The sequence below is a fragment of the Chrysoperla carnea genome, chromosome 4 (assembly GCF_905475395.1).
Source record: "Chrysoperla carnea chromosome 4, inChrCarn1.1, whole genome shotgun sequence".
Classification (NCBI taxonomy): Eukaryota; Metazoa; Arthropoda; class Insecta; order Neuroptera; family Chrysopidae; genus Chrysoperla; species Chrysoperla carnea.
The window spans coordinates 50,658,324-50,677,772 of NC_058340.1; the positions used below are offsets into that span (position 1 = coordinate 50,658,324).

Sequence of the window (19,449 nt, forward strand, 5' to 3'; positions counted from 1 at the left end):
CAATTATATAAGGTTTAGCTAAATCGAGTCTTGCGATTATCCTGAAGCGGCTAACGATCCCATCGGAGTGAAAAGATTCAAGATTAGTCGCAACTTCGACCCTGAATCCGAATGTAATAGCGTTTCTTACGCGAAAACGTCTCTTCTTCGGGTGACAGGTCGTTCTCAAGAAAGGAACAGAGGACACTCTGGTCTAGATACTAGGGACCCACTTGCGGTACTCTTCTTATGTTTAATTCTTATTAATAGAATCTGTTCTTGAACTTCTTTTGAAACATGGGTTTAATCCAACCTCTTCTAGCAGCTCAGCACCGAATATTTCGAAAACGCTGGCTTTTCCGGTCAAGTGTAGAGGAAACAAAAGCTTTGTCTTATCGCCTACTAACCATCAGGCGGATTGTAACGAAATCTTCCCTGGCCGAAGCTTGTAGTTTTGGTAGAAAAATATTTTGAATATTTTGAAATTTCTGAAACTCTGGGTTTTAATAAAAAGCCCTATTCTTAGCCTGTGAAAAAATTCGTTAAATTCTGTCGAAAAATCAGTTTCACTATTAGTTCAAGCAAAAGAACTTCAAATACCATGCTGGAGATACCTTAACTATTGTTAGACCATTCATTAACCAGCTGTATGTGCTTGATTAATGCTAACTAGAATGAAGTTTAAAATTTAAAAAAGTAGAAGCTTTTTTAACTGGGAATTGTATATTAAACCACTATCTACACAGTAATAGCAATAGAGAGAAAATTTTCTTCATACACATAATTGGTTACTTAGTTCTTTGTTACCTCCGGCTCACTCGACGGTCATGACAATGATTGGATTTCCGATAATCTTAAATGCTGCATATCTACTTTACTTGCAAATAAGATAGGATAATCGAGGTTAATCTAACCATAATTATAAAGCATATAGCTTCAAAGCAGGTTGCATATTCAAAGGAGATGAAAATTGAAAACTCTACCAAATTAAGAGTTAACTTGAGTAGGGGAATAATTTACATTTTCGAAACAATTTTAAGTGAATTTCTAAAAAATAATTAGTATACCAGGCTCCCAAATTTCATATTGGTTTCTCCGCGCGTATAATTTAACAATTCACAATGTATTGATTATGGTAAAACGTCATACTTCTTCAATCTTAACTGCTGATTCTAATCACTTCTTACTTGTAAAAATGTCCATATAACTTATTAACAATAACAGCAAACATAAATGTATTCAAGGCTTATAAATCTATTGAATCAGTGGAAATTTTGAGTGAACAGTGTTTTAAAAATAATTTGAAGATTAATAATGACGATTAATTTAAAGTACAATGAAAAATCAACTATCACTCATGAAATTCAATTTTTTTTTCTATCCCTTTCTTTTAAATATAATGATAAAACTTCTACATTTATCGTATTTCAGAATGTCTTATTCGCAACATGAATACTATAGTATAAATTTTTGAGTTTTAAATCGCAAGAAAACGGGAAGAAATTGCTAGTTTGGTATTGTAGGATCTTGTTCCTATATTAGATGATAATAAAGATGAACATCAATAAAAACAACTTGATTTAAGCTTTTAGTACACTCTTCGAGAGTAATAGGGGAAAATCCTGATGTCGAATTGGCCATACTACCCATAAAAATGTAAAACAGACTTGATACCATGACCAAATTTGAAAGGGTTATTAAAATTGATTAAAAAACAAAAAAGTTATCAGCAATCAAAGATTGCATTCAAAGGTTGCCTATCTCTTTTTAGCAAAACAATGTTTTATATGTAATCTCTATGTCGATACCCACGTATGACGTCAATAGTGGGTATCTTTTTCTTTGTTTAATTAGGAATTTTAAACGTTCATATCTTGCATACAAGTAAAGATTTTTAAAAACCAACTTCTGAAGCGAGAAAAAAAAAATTCCCGATCCCCTATTGGTTATTAGCGTAAGTAACTATATGGATCACATTAATCTTGAATGATATCGTTCCAGTATCCAGTGTTTAATTATTTAGCTTTCAATATTTCGAAAATCAAGGCAGATATCGAAAAATTTCATTCTTATTTTTCGTCTACATTCATGAAGTTATAACAAATTTCGTTATTAAAGTTGAAAATAAGGTACAAATAATTTCAACCCTAAATCTAAACTTGCCTTGGGGCTCGTACTACCTTAAAACTACAATTTAATTAAAAATAATTAAATTTCCTAGTAAATAGGTTTAAATTTGTCAGTTTTTGGTAAATTTGTTTAAAGTTTTGTTGTAAAAAGATTTTATTGGCAAAGTAAGGTATGAAAAGTTTATCGTAGACGGTGCAAATTAATGTATTATATGGGCTGCTTTAAATATTAGGTTATACTTTTTTCTTTGTTGTACTTACTATAGCTAGTTGGTTTACTAGTTTAGTATTACACTATACAAAGACAAGCGGAAGGATGTTAGTTGGGTTTAGTGGGCCAGTCATCCTTATATGTATACCAACCACATCCTCTTACAGGACCAATGTCTATAACCTACAACATTATTAAATTAGATGTCTGAATTATCTTGAATTTTTCTTTTAAACCGTAGGTTGTGGATACAAAATATATGCATTATTTTAAAAGCTTTCTATATTTTCTATATTTTTGCTGTATGCAATAAAATTTTTTCTTCGAATTCCACCATAATTTTAAAAAAAGTTTTAAAAGCTTTTTTTTCTAAAGCTTTATGAATAAAATTTAAAAATTTAAAAGTTTTTTTGAAAACAGGAAAGAAACTACGTCAAATGATTTTCATTATTTTAATTAGAAAAATGTTTAGAAATCTTTAGCCTTTTTACACGCGTTTTTTACCTGGATATGTATCTACGTATTTATGTAACGAAATCTTTCAACGTGATTTTCACCCACTTAAAAAGGTTCATGGAAATACAAGGATCTTCAGGATTAACTAAACAATTTTTGATGGTGGAAGCGCAGATAACATTCGATAAGATTAATAAATAAAAGTTTAAAAAACTAAAATACACGCTTTTGTAGCTAAATGAACTAAAATTCTTTTTAAAAATTTGTCTTTTTCTTCGTAAATGCACCTGAGGCACGCTTCTGGTGCCCTATTTCAAAGTCCCAGTGGGTAACTGCTCCTTTGCCAACCCTTAAATTTGCCACTGGCGGTCACACTGACTACACATACCTATGGTGAGCACTATAATTTATAAAAATAGTATATTTGATAATTGAGTCTGATACTATATTCTAAAATACCTGTGTCATGAGTAATATACCCACATAGTTTAAAAACAAAGTCATATATTATTAATATTAACTTCTACTGATATAGTAAATACATACATCCTACAAAATTTAGAAAATGTCTGCTACAATTGACAAATTCTATGGAGAAATGAGTAGGTATACTAAGATAAGAGTTTATTCTGGTTATTTCTATTCATAAATTTACCTACTTCTACATATAGTCCTGGATCCATCAGTCGATGAGCTTAATATATATATTCGGACGGAATTTTTCTATGCCGTTGGGTCCGAAATGTTTTACTGTATATAAAAATGTAGTCAGGTATTTTTAAAATTGATTTTTTTTTAATTCCAGGTGTACAATTTTTTGGTCCAAAAAGATATTTTTGTTTTTTTTGGGTCAAATCAAACAGAAAATGGTCACTCTCACATATTTTTTGGATTAAAGCAAAAACAAAATTTACTTTCGCAACCGTTTTCGAGAAAACAGTTGTCAGAGTTTGGAGAGATACAGTTTTCACGATTTTCAGCACCGAAAACAAAAAAACTATTTGTAAAGATTATCTTTTTATGTCAGAAAAATTTATATGTTTATTATAATGCCGTGAAGAGATATTTCTCCTTTGTTTTTAATTTGGATTATCAGTGAAATTCAAAACACCTCCTTTAGACCGAAAATTGAAAAAGCTCAATGATATAACTGAAAAAGTTCCTACCAAAATAAAACTCCTATAGCTTTTAGAGATTGAAGAATTCTCCTTTACGTTTCTATCGATTTTCCTTCGTTGAAAATGGAGAAATATCTCTCTGGGAAACTATAATATACAATCTGTATCACAAAAAATGCACGTGTTATATCATTCTAAGTGTTATAACTATAATATTATTTGTGAATCACATGTCATGTTATAATAATAAAACTAAGAATGATTTAAGTTTTGCGTTTATTTTGACTTAGAGTATACATATCAAAATATATTTAAAGCTTTTTCTTCCATAAAAAATACCGTCTTTTTACAAAGTTTTCAAACTCTAAAAACTATTTTCTCGAAAACAATTAACTTTAGAAAAAATGCGTAAATTTTGTGTTTTTTTCCTTGGAACAGAAGTACTTTGCGAGCAAGATAAAAATCAAAACAAAAAATTCCATTCGATTATTTTATGTAAACTCATGACTGATCCGCCCAGGACTAATAGAAGTCGATATTGATTTTACTTTAAACGAAGTTTTTGTAAAATTGAAGGATAATTGAATAATTTTTTTCATGTTAAAATCAGCAAATAGAAAATATACCATCGTATAGGTAAAAAAAGAAGTGTTTCTAGGAAACCATTTAAAAAAATTTCATATTTAATTTATAAAAGTACGGCTAACTAAAAGCAAATAAGGAACTGGTATAAGTATCTTATGAATTGAAAGGGAATAATAAAATACATACACATGATTAAAACTTTCAAAAACCATTATAATTTGTATGGTGATTAACAATTAATTATAACCTGTTGCACAAATTAACAGATTCTTATTTATTTTTTCTATAATCGTAATAGGTCTACAGGTGGTCCAAGCAATAACAGCAAAACCTTATCAAATCGTAGTTAGCGATAAAAAAATGATTATATCAATTTAAAATTTTTCTAAGTATCTATTTTGGTAATATTTACAATAATCCTTTTTTCTAAAATTTCAACATCCTGTATCTAAAATAAAGACGGATTTCCGGTTATAAATATATTGAGAAATTGTAATTATGTTAACGTTATCTGCCATTTGTAAACGTCCTGCATTTATAACCGGAACTACCCTATATTTAAAAAAATATCTTACAACTTAATTGGTTTTTCGAAAAAGTAATTTTTTCAAAGTTTTTAGTCATTTTCCACGTCCTAATTTAAAGTTGTCCTCTTACTCTTACCAGTAACAAGATCGAGGGAAGACACTTTCGGTTTGAGCCAGAAGTTGAAAAATACGTTCGAGCAATTAACATTTTGTAAATCATTAGTAAAATGTACAATTGACTTGGTGTAGTCGTTTTGCTAACATTGATTAAACATAATTTCTTCCGATTCAAACAGAAAGTGAATAAAAACTTGATCTGGTTATAGGTAAGAGGTAGAGGACCACTTTAAATTATAAACTTGTTCCTTATAAAATTACTAAAAACTATTATAGAAAAAATCATTTCGATAAACGAATTCTTTATTCTGAAACCGATTATATTGGACCATGTTTATAATTTAAAGTGTCCCTCTATCTCTTACGAGTTAAAGTCTAAATAAGTCGCTTCTGGTTGGAACCGAAAGTTGGAAAAATTTCATTGTCATTTAAAAGATATTTCAAGTTACATTATACAGTGGAACCTCGATAACTCCAACCTCGTTAAGTCGTAATCCTCAGTAAGTCGAAAAAAAATGCCATACCCGTTCTCTGAATCAACGCGGTATCTCGAATTATTCAGACTCGAACAAAACGTTATTAACCATGCGAAGTATTGATAGTACATGTTCCCTGTCACTCGAAGTATATATAATGACGTCGTAGTTAGTAAAATATAATCGCACCTTTCTAAGTCGGAGTTTTAGCAATTTAATTCTCTGTATTAAATTCTCAAACTACTTTTTAAGTCAAAAACTCATTAACTGGATTTTTTTATATTTCTCTCTTTTTAGAGTTCTTGTGGTTCCACTGTATTATATTTCTCAAAAAAATTCATACAGTAAATTCTAGTAAAATTTATTTCCTACAACTTTGTTTATACCAACATTGGATCAAAAAACATCTTAGAAATGTTTACTTATTTTGACTTGACAAGAAACATCCATGCATATGCCATGATTATGATACACCCGGTGTGCGTAAATATACGCTCAAACAAAAAAGATCGTGAGTTCTTATTGAAGTAAAAATTCCCTGATTAATAGTAAAATCAATTAACTATTGAAAAATTAAGAAAGTGTTAAAATTGTTATTTTTTTACAATTGCACTCTTTATTTATCCCTTTCGGGAACTCTCAGGTTTCTCTCATATTTCCCGCATGATGTTGATAATAACTTTCTGGAATGAAAAACCCCTTTTTCCTTAAATTCGACATTAGAATCGCTTTTAAAAAATCAATTCTACTTAATTTTATGAAACCACCGAGAGGCAGATAAGTGAAGCATAGATTTTTCACTTGCGCTTAATATGGGCTCACGGTCTAGAATATAATACAAATGATCACTTATAAATAATAAAGTAAGTAAAGTTTTCTAATTTCATAAAGGATTCATTTCTCATACAGAAAATCTTTTTTGTATGAAGTAACAATGAGACAATATAATCAAATTCTTAGACGGTTTAGAATTCAGGTACATATATATTATTTATGATTGACAAAAAAGTATTTCTATATGATTCGAGTACAATGTAATAAAAAGCATGTTTCACATGGTGGAAAAGGGGATGAAATAGTGGGGGAATCAGCAATCCCCACCACTTAACCAAGAAACAGATAGTATTGAACTGTTGTTGATATCTGTTATGCGCAAGCTCATAGAATATGAGAATATATGAATGTATAAAATCGAATAAAGTGTATGTTTCTATGTCGAGGAAATATTCGTAATATACAATGATGGCACACACAACTACTCCGAGACTACTGACTCTTAATTCGTTTACTTTAAGGATGTATAGGTTGATCATATTCGGCTTATACATTTTTTATCTAAAAAGAAAAAATGGTATGAGCTATATTAATCTAATTATACCATCTTAATGTATGAAATATATCAAGGTATACTAAGTTCAGTCCCAAGTTTGTAACGCTTAAAAAAATTGATGCTACGAACAAAATTTTGGTATAGGTGTTCATAAAATCCATTTCCAGTTGTCCTTTCGTCTACCTGTCCGTCTATCCACACCAGAACTCAAAAACGAAGGCAAGTGAAAACAAATAATTGACTGAGTTAATTGTTGAAATTCCTTGTATTGACAGTGTTGATTATGCAATCGTTTGTTTACGTCATGTGAGTAAAGAAAGATAGCCACTCTTACACACAAAGTAATAAGAGTATCTTTCTTCTAACTTCTTCAGTGGACGTAGTTATATACTACGTTCAATAATAATAATAATAATAATAATGGGGTTTAACCTCCGTTTTTCTGACATACGCCTTATCACACACATTAAATTACATTAATTTTTACAATTACATTTATGATGTGGGTGGAATCGGTTACTTCGTTCTTATCCAAGCGACGACAATGTGATCAATTCCACAGACCCTAGTAATTATAATTGTTCACACTTCCGCTGCCTGGATTCAAACCCGCAACCTAGATCTAGTCAAACGGTCAAGGACTAACGCCTTAGACCGCTATACCAAAATTTTGTTCGTCGTATCAATATTTTTAAGTGTGCCAAACTTGGGGCTAAACTTGGTATACCTTGATATATTTCATATATACATGGTATAGTAAGTAAGAGATTGTCTGTAATCTTTAAGGTATTCCAGTAACCGCATTTTCAAGTACCTACAACACTTCCCAACACGTGTTCAATAAGGAAACTCTTAGATAAATCTATATTTATGATATACAATTGTTATCAAGTAAGTGTTAAAAAATTTGATAACAGTTCACTTAATTTGGTGACGGAGTCCCGTTTTTTTTAGGGATTATCATACACTTAAAACATTTAAATTAATTATTCGATTTAGAGAATTCGAAGGAGAGTTTACTATGGTCAGCTTGATAAAAATTCACACCTATAGTTTGTTCTTTTTGTATCACAGTGTGTAGTATATACAATACGTGTATGAAGAAACAGATATTCTTATAGCATTGTAAGAACACTATCCTTTTCTGCATACACTCAGGTACTACACTGAGCCAAAAAGAGCAAAAATTTATAATAAAGTACAATGTAAGCCAATTAAAATACTCTTCAGACACAGTATGTGGGGGGGAGACCTTTATTGTCCTCCATAGAGATAAATTGACACAGTTTAATTAATTTATATGTGTTGACAGGTGGCATTATTGAACTGTCAGTAATTGTATAATATGTTAATATATCGGTAAAATTTGGGGAAACTGGGGCTAATATACATGTATCTTTGTTGCTTAGTTGCTGATATTATTTTTTTATTTGTACTATTATATTCAATTTTCTTAAACACATTATTTTATTGTACGTAATTTAGAAAATGCAAAATCATTCCGTGTCATGTGCGTATAATTAGTTTCAATAGCTCTTCTTCACTGCAAAAGACCTTGTACAAATTAGATGTAATTTGCATTTACGTCAAACATTTTTAAATTTTATGAAATGATAATTTAAGTCATTCTGAACAAAAGTTCCCGTGGTCACAAGTCATGAAAATGACAGGATTTCAAGTTATCGCTAAATTAACGTTGGAAAATGTACTCATTTGGTAATCATGTACGTATATATGGTAGCTGAAAATATTGATCTTAACGCTGGAATTCATATTATTGATCCGCTGAACATTTAACACTGCTTCTTCTTCGAATTTCGTAACATATTCTTCAAAAAACAAAAATTAAAAAACAACACTCTTGCATTAAAAAACACACGTATGCATATAGTTATACATTTCTGTATATGTATTTGCCTATAAACACATAGGCATACATTATACAAAAGAGTACATTTTCCAACCTAAAATTTGACTATAATATGAAATCCTGTCATTTGTGACCATGGGAACTTTTCTTTAGAATGACTATTTGCCAAAATTTGAAAAAGTTTGATCGAAATGCAGATTACATCTAATTTGTGCGAGGTCGTTGATATGCTACCGAATATGTAGCAATTCCAAAAATATAGTTCGGGAGGTATTTTATTCAATTTTATGTTTTGTAAACAATACAATTATTTTTATATACAAATTTCAATCGACTTATAGCACCTTTACTTTACGAAAAAAATGCATTAACCGTCTGTATTTTCATCAGAAATTATAAACTAAAATTATCATTCGAGAAAATAATGAAGATAACGTTTTTATCACAAAACGTTTAACCTTTTTTCAAAAAAAATTGAACCTATAATCTAATTTCCAATGATTTTCTATGATATTACCTAACACTTCAATAATTTTGAATTGTATGATACACTTAGGTACTACTCTGGCAACGTAATTAAGTGAATGTATTGGGCTTGTAAATTCTTTTGTACCAATTTTCCTCACTTTCCCCCATAAACTGTTGATATGAAAAGGTAGATGTAAATGTTATATCTTAAGAAATTTCATTAGATATGTTCGTTTTGCCTTTTTCTTCTTTCTTTCTTACAGTCAGTTTTTACCGAAAAAAATTTTACCTTTTTAATGAGGACCAGCTTTTTAATTTCAAGTATTCTTCTATCTCTTACGAGTAACGAAGTAGAGTGAGCTTTTCATTGAACTTGTATGTCTAGGTTGAATTAAATGTGTGGGTAAGAATTATGACTATGAAAGTATGAACCCAACATTTTTTTTTTTTAATAATTTTTCTCGTTAGTAATTATTTTTCTATTTATTAGGAATTAGCTATCTACGTAGTTAATTACTTTTCCACCATTTATTTAGTATATTTATAAAGATATTATTAAAGTTAATTTTAAACCTTCATCTTCTACTAATATTTTCTATGTGAATTCGTATCATAATATACAGGAGATGCATAAGTATACCTATACACAGTTGTAAAAGATATTAGGATCATTGTTATTGGCTGTTGATTTGCGATGAGTCTGGGTTCTACCAATTTGTAAGCTAGAATAGACTCATGGTTTTAATATTTATACCTAAACAATTTTATTGTGGGAAAAATATTATGTATTACAATTTTCCAGATTTTTGATTAATATTTTTATTTTCTGGCGAAACCTTTTTTGCTTAAAGTTTTGATCTATCTTTAAAAATTCGTTGTGCAGATAGATCAAAAATATTAGAGAGAGGTCAAATCTTTAATTAAAGAAAATGTTTCCCAAAAAAATGCCAACAACTTTCGTTCGATTAGTTTTTCGGAAAAACTGACGGTTTTAGATTGAATCCAAAACGATATGCAAAGTTTTGTTATATGTAGCTCCGAAGGAAGCTGTTTCCGGTTCCTTGCCCCTCATGCCAAAATGCTTGCTTCAGCTTACGCTACTACTAGGACTGCTAACTTTCACAAAAACCATTTCGAGACATTTTGAAATATAATCAATAATTATGCAGGGCATGTAATATGACAATACAAAACTATACAACTCTTTACTCTGTCTATACATGGTATTTCAACAGCTAACTCAGTCAATTGTTTGTTTTCACTTATTTTTATAAGAATAGCTTATAAAATTCTCATTTTATATGTATATTTCTTATCACATTTTATCTTGTAGTCAATTTTCACTGCACTAGTTTCGCCTACACAACGATTATACACAAAGCATGACGATTAATCGATTTCAACTATCAGTCCATGCATTTTTCCAGCGTGTTTTACAGGCACAGCTTTGTCTTTCTTTAGAAAATGAGGGGGAAAATGAGAATAGTCAAGGAACAAATGCCGTCCTGATCGACAAAATCCAATCTGGATTTCAGTACGTTCCCCCATAATTCGGGACGGTTGGCCACCCAACCGACCACCTTCTTGGATATTGGCCATTTATTTACTCATTATAACACGCAGTACACAGAATGTTCGATTTGCATTTAGGCATATAAATATCACGAGTATGGCAGAATACATACGTTAAGCAATGCATCTAAGTGATAGGTATTATATACATATGTTGAAGCTTCGATATATGTTGAGATAGTTGTAAGACGCTTGGATAGTGCGAGTTTCTTAGTTGAATAGATGAACTACAACAGATAAGAAACAATACAAGTCACTTTTGCAATTTCTTATAACACCTATAATACCTCTTACTTAGACATTGCTTAACGCATGTACTCTGTCATACTCGTGATATTTATTTGCCTAGATGTAAATCGAACATTCTGTATATAGTGTTAAAAATTCCCATTTTACAAAATATGTCATGTACGATGGTCTAATAAATTTATACGTTTCGATAATAATCTCAACATTCAATTGACAGTATTTGATAAAGTATGTTGGAAACTAGTTGTAGCTTCTTTGTCAATGATTCAGCATACAATAGAATAGATTTTATACTTCTATTTTTGTATGACTCATGTTTAAGAACTTTGCTTGTTCGTGTAGATAGACATATAAAACTTTATAAGTATCTGGATTCACAATGGTCATTTATATCAATTTACTTCATTAAGTTAAAGAATAGAATCGTATATTTCTTCCACTGCAATGATTTCCATTCAAGTGATTTAATTGAACTATCTATCAATATCCTTGAAATAAGATGTATGCAAGGTATTTTTAAATTCTAGAAGTAGAAGAAATGGTTTAGACACCCACAGGAACGGACTAGCAGTAAGGCTAAATAGGTACACTTTTATAAAAGCGTGAGGACCTGGCAACCCCGTCATGAAGGAGCACTCAGGATCCCTAAATAATTGAGGAGCTGATAAATGAAATTATAAGCGGAATAGGTGGTAAAACATATATATAGTATCACAATGGGCCTTATAGCCTAAGTGTGTCTCTCGTGGCCAACCAGTGTAACCTAAGCTAACCTAGGGCCTAGTATGTTCGGCTCTCGGTAACAACGAGTATACACTGGATTGTTAATTTGACATAATTAAAAAATATTAATCTCTGTATAAACAGGTAAATAACTCGGTATACGATCGAAACTGTTACATTATAGTAAAAAATATTCAAAATTTTACTGAAAACTTTCTTAGAAAACAGCAATGGACGTATTATATAGAACAACAAAGTGCTGAGTGTCTAGCTTAGCATACTTCAGTGTCATTTTTTGTTCTAATACGTACAATATTTGTTGACTTTTACTATGTCGCAGCCATTTATGTTATTTTGAACAAGCCTATTGTTTGATAGTATTTGAAAAGTGTGAAATGTAAGCAAAAGAAAACAAACGAACAAAAATATAACCACAAACTTAAATTAAATATAGACTAGCATTATAGGAATTAGTACTTTAATTTACATTTGTGAACGCAACCTATATCGATATTGGTCATAGACTCTATTTTCCTATTTTCCTAGAATATGAATCGATTTATCTAAACCTATAATGTCTATGGTATACACTATGGAATCTCTCGTATCTTCGAATTAAAGTATTTTGTAATATTGTTTGGTTAAATGAATTACATAAGTAAAAAAAAAATTTTTACTTTTTCCAGGATTAAACATTTTTAAAACCATGCTTTAAGGAATTTATGTAAATAATAAGAAATTTATAAACAATCTCTAATATGAATCAGATAAAATCGTATCCTTTCTAGCACTCGAAACTTCAAATAAAATGGCAGGACTAGAGGAATATAATGTGAGAAAAATATACGGTTTCGATTCAAGAACCGGAGATATTTGGAGTGAAAATCAGCAATTTCCAAACGAAATTTCTGATGAAAATTTCCCGCAGCAAATACCAATAACCTTGAAAGAATTATCTCCTAGTGACGGTATATTACTGTGACATATAAAAAGTATTGTAATTTTTGAAAATATATAATTTTTAGAATTGGAAGTTAAAAGATATGTTGGAATTTGTGTGGGGCTTGTGAGTTTAATTACTGAAAATTTATTGTGTCATCCCTTTCTTGTGTTAAGGAGACAATGTCAAGTATGTACACGGTTACAGTATTATTTATTCAACAGGAATTATCAATATATTGAATTATTTTACTTTTATTTAAGGTACATTACAATTCCAAACGTTATCACATTATCCCTGTGACACTTGTACCTGTAATCATACATTTACACCAGCGACAAGGAATTACTACACTATGGAAAGGTATTGGAAGCGTTCTGTTAGTTCGAGGAATGATTCTTGCAGTTGAAGATTTAGTTTCAAAAATAACACCCTGGCCAAAGTATATAATCTTTTGAAAAATTGTATCAATATCGTTAAAGCTTAACTTTCTTTTTTTAGGGAAATAACAATAAACAGCTCACTCAAATCTTTTGGGCAACATTTATTATTGAAATGGTAAATAAATTATAATTTGTAACTTTATTAAGTCACTTGACTCTCTCTGTCGATGAATTCTGTCCATGTTAATTTATTTTTTTATTTCTAGTGTCAGTTTATCGATAATTACACCATTTTACTCAGCATCATTGGTAGAAACTGTACAAAGTGATATTGCAAGTGAAAAACCAGGAATTTTAGATGTTTTTCGAGAAGGTACGGTAAGATTATTAAGTTGGGGTTCACCGAACAAAGGTAGAATGTTACCCGTTTGGTCCTTAGTCATTCCGACTACAACGTTAGGTTTAGCCAAATATGTATGTGGACTGATTGTTAGTGGAGCTTCATTTCGAATTATACAAGCACGTCAACGGCAACGACAAGAAAAACAAGTAAGTGATTGTACAAATATAATTTATTAAAAATGCTAACGAAATTAACTTTAAAATTGCATCTTAATGAACTTATTTTGATTCACAAAGCAAATAATTTATTGTTTTATTTATTGTGAAATATAACAAGAAAAATTAAGCGTATTCCTTTCAATTTTACAGGGGGCACTTTCTAAGGATATTTTATCGCAGTCAGCAATACAAGATATTGAGCTAAATTCTACTCTAATCGGAATGATTGTTTCGGACGTAATTTTTTATCCATTTGAAACTATCTTACATCGTTTACATTTGCAAGGAACTCGAACAATTGTGGATAATTTGGATACTGGTTATTCAGTTTTACCAATACTTACCAACTATGAAGGTAAGTTTCTAAACTTCGAAACAAATATTCCAGAATTTTGGAACCATTTTAAAATTTCTTTTTACAGTTAGTAAATTTTAAATTCAACTTAAATATTAAATAAAGAGTGGTGCTTAGGAAAGAGCAATTTTGAAAAAACTGAAAAAAAAGTTTAGATTTTTTTTACTACTTTAAATTACATAAAAATTGTCCAAGGAAATTATCTATTTTTATCACCTTAAGTTGCATTATTTAAAAGCATTCAAAGAAATTAATTAAATGTAAATTAGTTAAATAACTCCAGTAAGGAAAAAAAAATGTCGTTCAGGCGGTCAAAGTTCTTCATCAAAATCCGTGGCATTGCAAGGCGGTTTTGAACCACTTATCAGATTTTTTCATTATTAATGTACTTAATTTAGTTTGGAAATACTAAATAATATTTTTCTGTAAATTTCGTAAATACTTTCTTATTATTTTTTAAGACAAGGAAAACATAATTTTGACTAGTGAAATTTTTCAAAATTTAATAAAATAACGACACCTTCCCCCAGATTTTCTTGAAACATATCTAAAAGAAACCGCAATCTAAATCGATTCACCCGTTTATGAACTACCGTCCCACAGACAGTTACAGGTAGCGATTAAAGTTATTACACCCCTCCTTTTGCGCCGAGAGTTAAAAAATATATGGATTTTTATACACCATTTTCAAACTTGGAAAAATTTGTTTAGTTTATATTTTCATAAATGAATGTAACATTCCAAAAGTTTTTAATTTTTCTTTTAATCACATTTTCTGATTTCTTTCAAAATGACCCCAACAGTCTTTAAAATTTATTTTTTATTCCGAAGAATCATTTTCAAATTATTTCATTAAATTTCAGGTGCTGGTGATTGTTATGAAAAAGCAGTATCTACCGAAGGAATATTTGGATTGTATAAAGGTTTTGGGGCGTTGTTATTCCAATTTGCTGCTCATATTGCTGTTATACGTTTAACAAAACTAATCCTTACAGAATTATCAGAATTATTTAAATCAACACCGAAAGTAGAACAAAAACCACCGTTTGTAGTTGAACCATACCCTAATCCTTATGCGTCCAACGAGTCATATTTTATACCGTAGTTGAATTTAAGTTTAATGTGATTAATATTATTATGCATAGATAATAAATGTGTTTTTTTTTAGTTCACGTTTTAAAAATGTATCGTTATTGTTTATTTAAGTTAAAAGTACTTATATCAGTTTCTGTTTTATATATAAGCATTAAAAAATATTGATCAATTCTTTTCTAAACTGATTTCATATTTTATCTTTGCTGATGATTTCATTTCAGAACTGTAATAACTGTTGAGTATATTATATTTTCAAAATTTATTTTAATCAAACGATTCTTCATTTCTTAGATGTTAAACTTATTTGAGTAGCAATTTTTCGAAAATGATCAAAAAATGTGTCGTAATGATTGCATTTTGACAATAATGTGATATAGACCAAAATTGTAAATAGATTTGACGTTAGCAGTTTTTCGATTCGTTAGCAATGTATCATTTACGAATAAATTAAAATTATGCGCCACCATTAAACACAGTCCTTAAAAGTATTTGACAACCCGTCACTCCTTATTGATAATGGTTAATAACCTGATGGCCTACATTGGATCCCTTTCTATTTTAATTAGTACACATTTTTATCGTCAGTGGCGGGATTTATCTAATTTGAATTTGAATATTTTGATTGGCCTTTAAAAATGGTAAGTATTGCCATCTGGTAGTCTAAATTAGATCCACTTCTTGTTTTAATTACTACGAATTATTATCGCCAGTTGGTGAATTGCAACTCTCAATTATCAATATAAGATTATCCATCTCCTATATTCCTCTTTGGTTGCGATATCCATCTCAGCCGTAAATCTCTTCTATCTGCGGTTGCGTATATTTTGGCTATTTAGGTCAGCCCGGAGGCGGTACATTCAGTAATTATCATACACCTACTCTTTCCTGTTTAATGAATCTGAATATGTCCTTGCCGTTTAAATGTTTTTAATTTACATTTTTTTGTCTCATGAATAAATAATAAATTTAAAAAATTTCAATAAAAATTTTTATTTATCTAATAAATACATTTGGTACAATTTTTTGAGTTTATCATCACTAAATTTAGGAATACAATTTACTTTAAAAATAGACTTAAATCCTTCGTTCAATTTAGGTTCTTCATATTTTGACCTAGAATTTAAAACAAAATTTGTTAAGAATCTGTGAGTCCTTACAAAGATAGTAAAATTAATAATCAAATGAGATTAAGGATAAGAAAATTTTGATTTGAAGCAAAAATTTATTGCAAAAACTATTTTCAAAATATTGGTAAACATTTCACAATGCTACTCTAGGGATCCATGAAGTATTCGGTATTACTATGGTAACGGGATCGATTCCCGTCGAAGTAATCAACAAAAAAGGTGTTCACCAATCAAAAATTGTATTCGGATCTACCTATCTTAATATTATAGAAATTTTATTGTTCTTAATACAATTATTTAAGTATTACTTACTTCAATGAATTCATAATTTGTGGAGTAATTATAGCATGCGAAGTATCTGTTAGCTGTCGGAATAAGTTATTATGGAAACAATGTTGTACTGATGTATTCATAACCGCACATCGAACTGGAATCTTCATCTTGTTTCCCATATCAATATATTGCTGTCTTGACTTTTTATCGACATTAGTATTGTCCACAACAACTTTCTTATCTTCTCTCAAAGATTTTTCAACTAATTGCAAACATTTCTCAGATGTCTTTAATGTATCACGATTTACCCAAACATATCCTGCAGGTATTAAATATTCCTTACAAATAAAACTTTTTCCAGATGCCGGATATCCCACTAATATCAATATTTCTAAACTGTTTGATGTTAATTTTTCCGAATTAGGTTCAGTTAAAGAGTTATTTGATATTTTAGTAGGATCAAATATTGGCTCTTTCCATGTAGCTGGTTTTTGATTTAAAAAATATTCTTCTGGTGTATAAAATGGTATACCAATATTTTTAGCAAATAATCGATCAGAGATTGAGTGATCCTTTTTCGCTTTTGGCATCCAATTAGCTTCTCTTCCAGCCGCATCTCCTACATAAAATGAATGATCAATATCAATCTGATTATCTCCATTGCTTGAAAGAAATTCCTCCCACATTCCAATCATGGGTTTACGATATTGTCCTTTGCCAGTTGATACAAATGCCATCATTGGAACACATAATTTTTCAGCAATATTTTGCAACTTCGTTTTAAAATCTGTCAACAATAGCGTACCCCTTCCAATACCTGCTTGGTTTGTGAAGATGACTACTTGATAATTATCTTCGTGCAATTTTCGTAATTTTTGTGGAATATCAGAATATAAAAATTTCCAATCGCTTATATTTTTCGCAAAAACTAATCCCGATTTGGTAGTAATTATTGTACCATCTAAATCGAATGAAGCAACCTAAAAAAAGTTTTTCAAATATTATTAACCAATATCACATTTTCCAATAAACCGCAAGTTATTTGGAAAAGTTTATTCAAATATTTAAAAGTTTTAAATATTTGTGATAGAGTTTCTCAAATTTATTGAGTGAAATATACGATACGAAATTTGTGTACTTTGAAAAGCTTGTTAGTGTATACGTTAAGATACAATTAGAGACCCAACTTTGCATTTTGATTTCAAACGTCGCAATTTATATTCCTTCAGTGCAGAACAGAGCTGGAACCAGAGGTAGCAAACTTGGGACTAGATCTAACATAGTCTTTTGAAATAGTGCACCCAATACACAAAAAGTGTATTGGGTGCTTTATCAGACTTTATACTTCACTAAAAGCTGCAAAACTATATACATTTATTTGAAATAGGGACACCGGAAATGCCATTTTACTCATTTTATTTTGAAAGAACATTTTTTGGAAACATTTCCGAATTTATAACAATAACTAACCTTTTTAGTAAATCGGTAATCTCTCGTCTCCATAACATGAAGCATTCCATTATGTAAACGTTTCCAATTATATTCCGCACAAACTTGTTTTGATTTTGGTCCATCAAATATAGACGCATTTTTAATTTTTTTACCATCTTTATCTGTTATTATTCGTTTATTTTTTGAGTTAACTGTATCTAATGATTTATTATCAGTTTCTTCGTTATTAATTTCTTTTGCAGGAGTTGTCTCAAGTTTAAAATTGAATGGTTCAAATACTATTTCAAATATATATTTTCTTAAGAGAAGTTCTACTCTATCTCCATGTGTTAATTTGTAAGTAACACCTTTCTTCAAAGCATATCCATTAATTCCTGACATGTTAGAACCAATCCATTTTACAGCGACTTCAAAAGTCTCAAAACATGCGGTGCACGAAACTGAAAATTTGTAAATTCGAAATTTGATATGTTTGAAATAATCATTAATGTGGTAACATATGAATTTAATATAAAAATGAATTGAATGTGTATATACCGTGATTTTTCGAAACATAGGAATCTGTTATCTGCGTTAACTTATTTCGACCTAAAAGTATTTCTTCGTTATTTGGTAATTCTATTTTTTGGCCATTCTCAGTATTTCGTAAATAACAAATTTGTTGTTCTGATGTCATTATAATCGATTAAATTAAAATTAAAAAAACTTCCTTGGAAGTTTAAATTAATTAAAAATACAACTTGATTAAAAATAGCGCTCAAAATTATGACATTTTGCATAGACAGTTGGCTGAGTATAAGTCTATTATAGTTACCATAAAGGTAGGTACGTTCCATAGTATGCATTTTCCATATTTATGACAGATGTTACGTTTAGACTCAGGGGCTGCTTACACTATCAAAAAAATTAGGCAGTTCTTTGATGTTTGATGCAACCAAAAAACTTGAATGCTACCTTTGCTAATGCTAACTTTAATAATGTTATAACACCCAACTATGAAAGATAGATACTTAAATGAAGTCGTACTATCTACTAATTTTACATCAGTTCAATGAATTATCATTGGAAACATATTTAAAGCACAAATCTATGCATATAAATAATGCATTATATTACCTTATTATGTACTTATGTATTTATTTGCGATCCCACCATATTTATTTAGAATTTTGAACAGGTATTTGAATAGTATTGAGGTATTATTTATTATTATTCAGGTTTGTGAATAGGTATTTATTAAAGCTATGTGCCAGCTGAAGGCCTGTCCAAGAGATAGTAATAAATTTTGTGTTAAACGAGCGCACTAAGGATAATATGGCTATTAATGAATTGGAGCTGCAGGTTAATTAAGATTAATAATTGCTGACCAAGTTACAATTAAAAAAATTGTAGAGAAAATGAAGTTCATCGAGTTATCTAGAGATATCGATATTGAATTCAATATTCATAGCTA

At 29.7% G+C, this 19,449-nt stretch overlaps 2 protein-coding genes across 3 annotated transcripts; one reads left to right on the forward strand and one right to left on the reverse strand.

Annotated features, from left to right (window-relative positions):
• Positions 1–12,386: 12,386 nt before the first annotated feature.
• Positions 12,387–15,327, forward strand: LOC123298482 (solute carrier family 25 member 46-like). 2 transcript variants are annotated; one of them, XM_044880494.1, is made up of 8 exons: positions 12,387–12,430; positions 12,497–12,778; positions 12,836–12,939; positions 13,014–13,192; positions 13,252–13,308; positions 13,400–13,682; positions 13,845–14,049; positions 14,913–15,327. In XM_044880494.1, exons 2-8 carry the CDS (start codon positions 12,619–12,621, stop codon positions 15,152–15,154), a joined length of 1,230 nt encoding a protein of 409 aa, XP_044736429.1. In that variant the 5' UTR covers positions 12,387–12,430; positions 12,497–12,618; the 3' UTR covers positions 15,155–15,327. The 2 variants fall into 2 exon arrangements, with proteins under 2 accessions (XP_044736429.1, XP_044736430.1); XM_044880495.1 differs by having other exon boundaries at positions 12,403–12,534; positions 12,599–12,778.
• An 806-nt stretch (positions 15,328–16,133) lies between these two features.
• LOC123298483 (uncharacterized protein F21D5.5) lies at positions 16,134–18,774 on the reverse strand. Its single transcript, XM_044880496.1, has 4 exons — positions 18,534–18,774; positions 18,015–18,436; positions 16,584–17,524; positions 16,134–16,257 (listed from the first exon to the last, which is right to left on the reverse strand). Exons 1-4 carry the CDS (start codon positions 18,670–18,672, stop codon positions 16,134–16,136), a joined length of 1,626 nt encoding a protein of 541 aa, XP_044736431.1. The 5' UTR covers positions 18,673–18,774.
• Between the last annotated feature and the right edge of the window lie 675 nt (positions 18,775–19,449).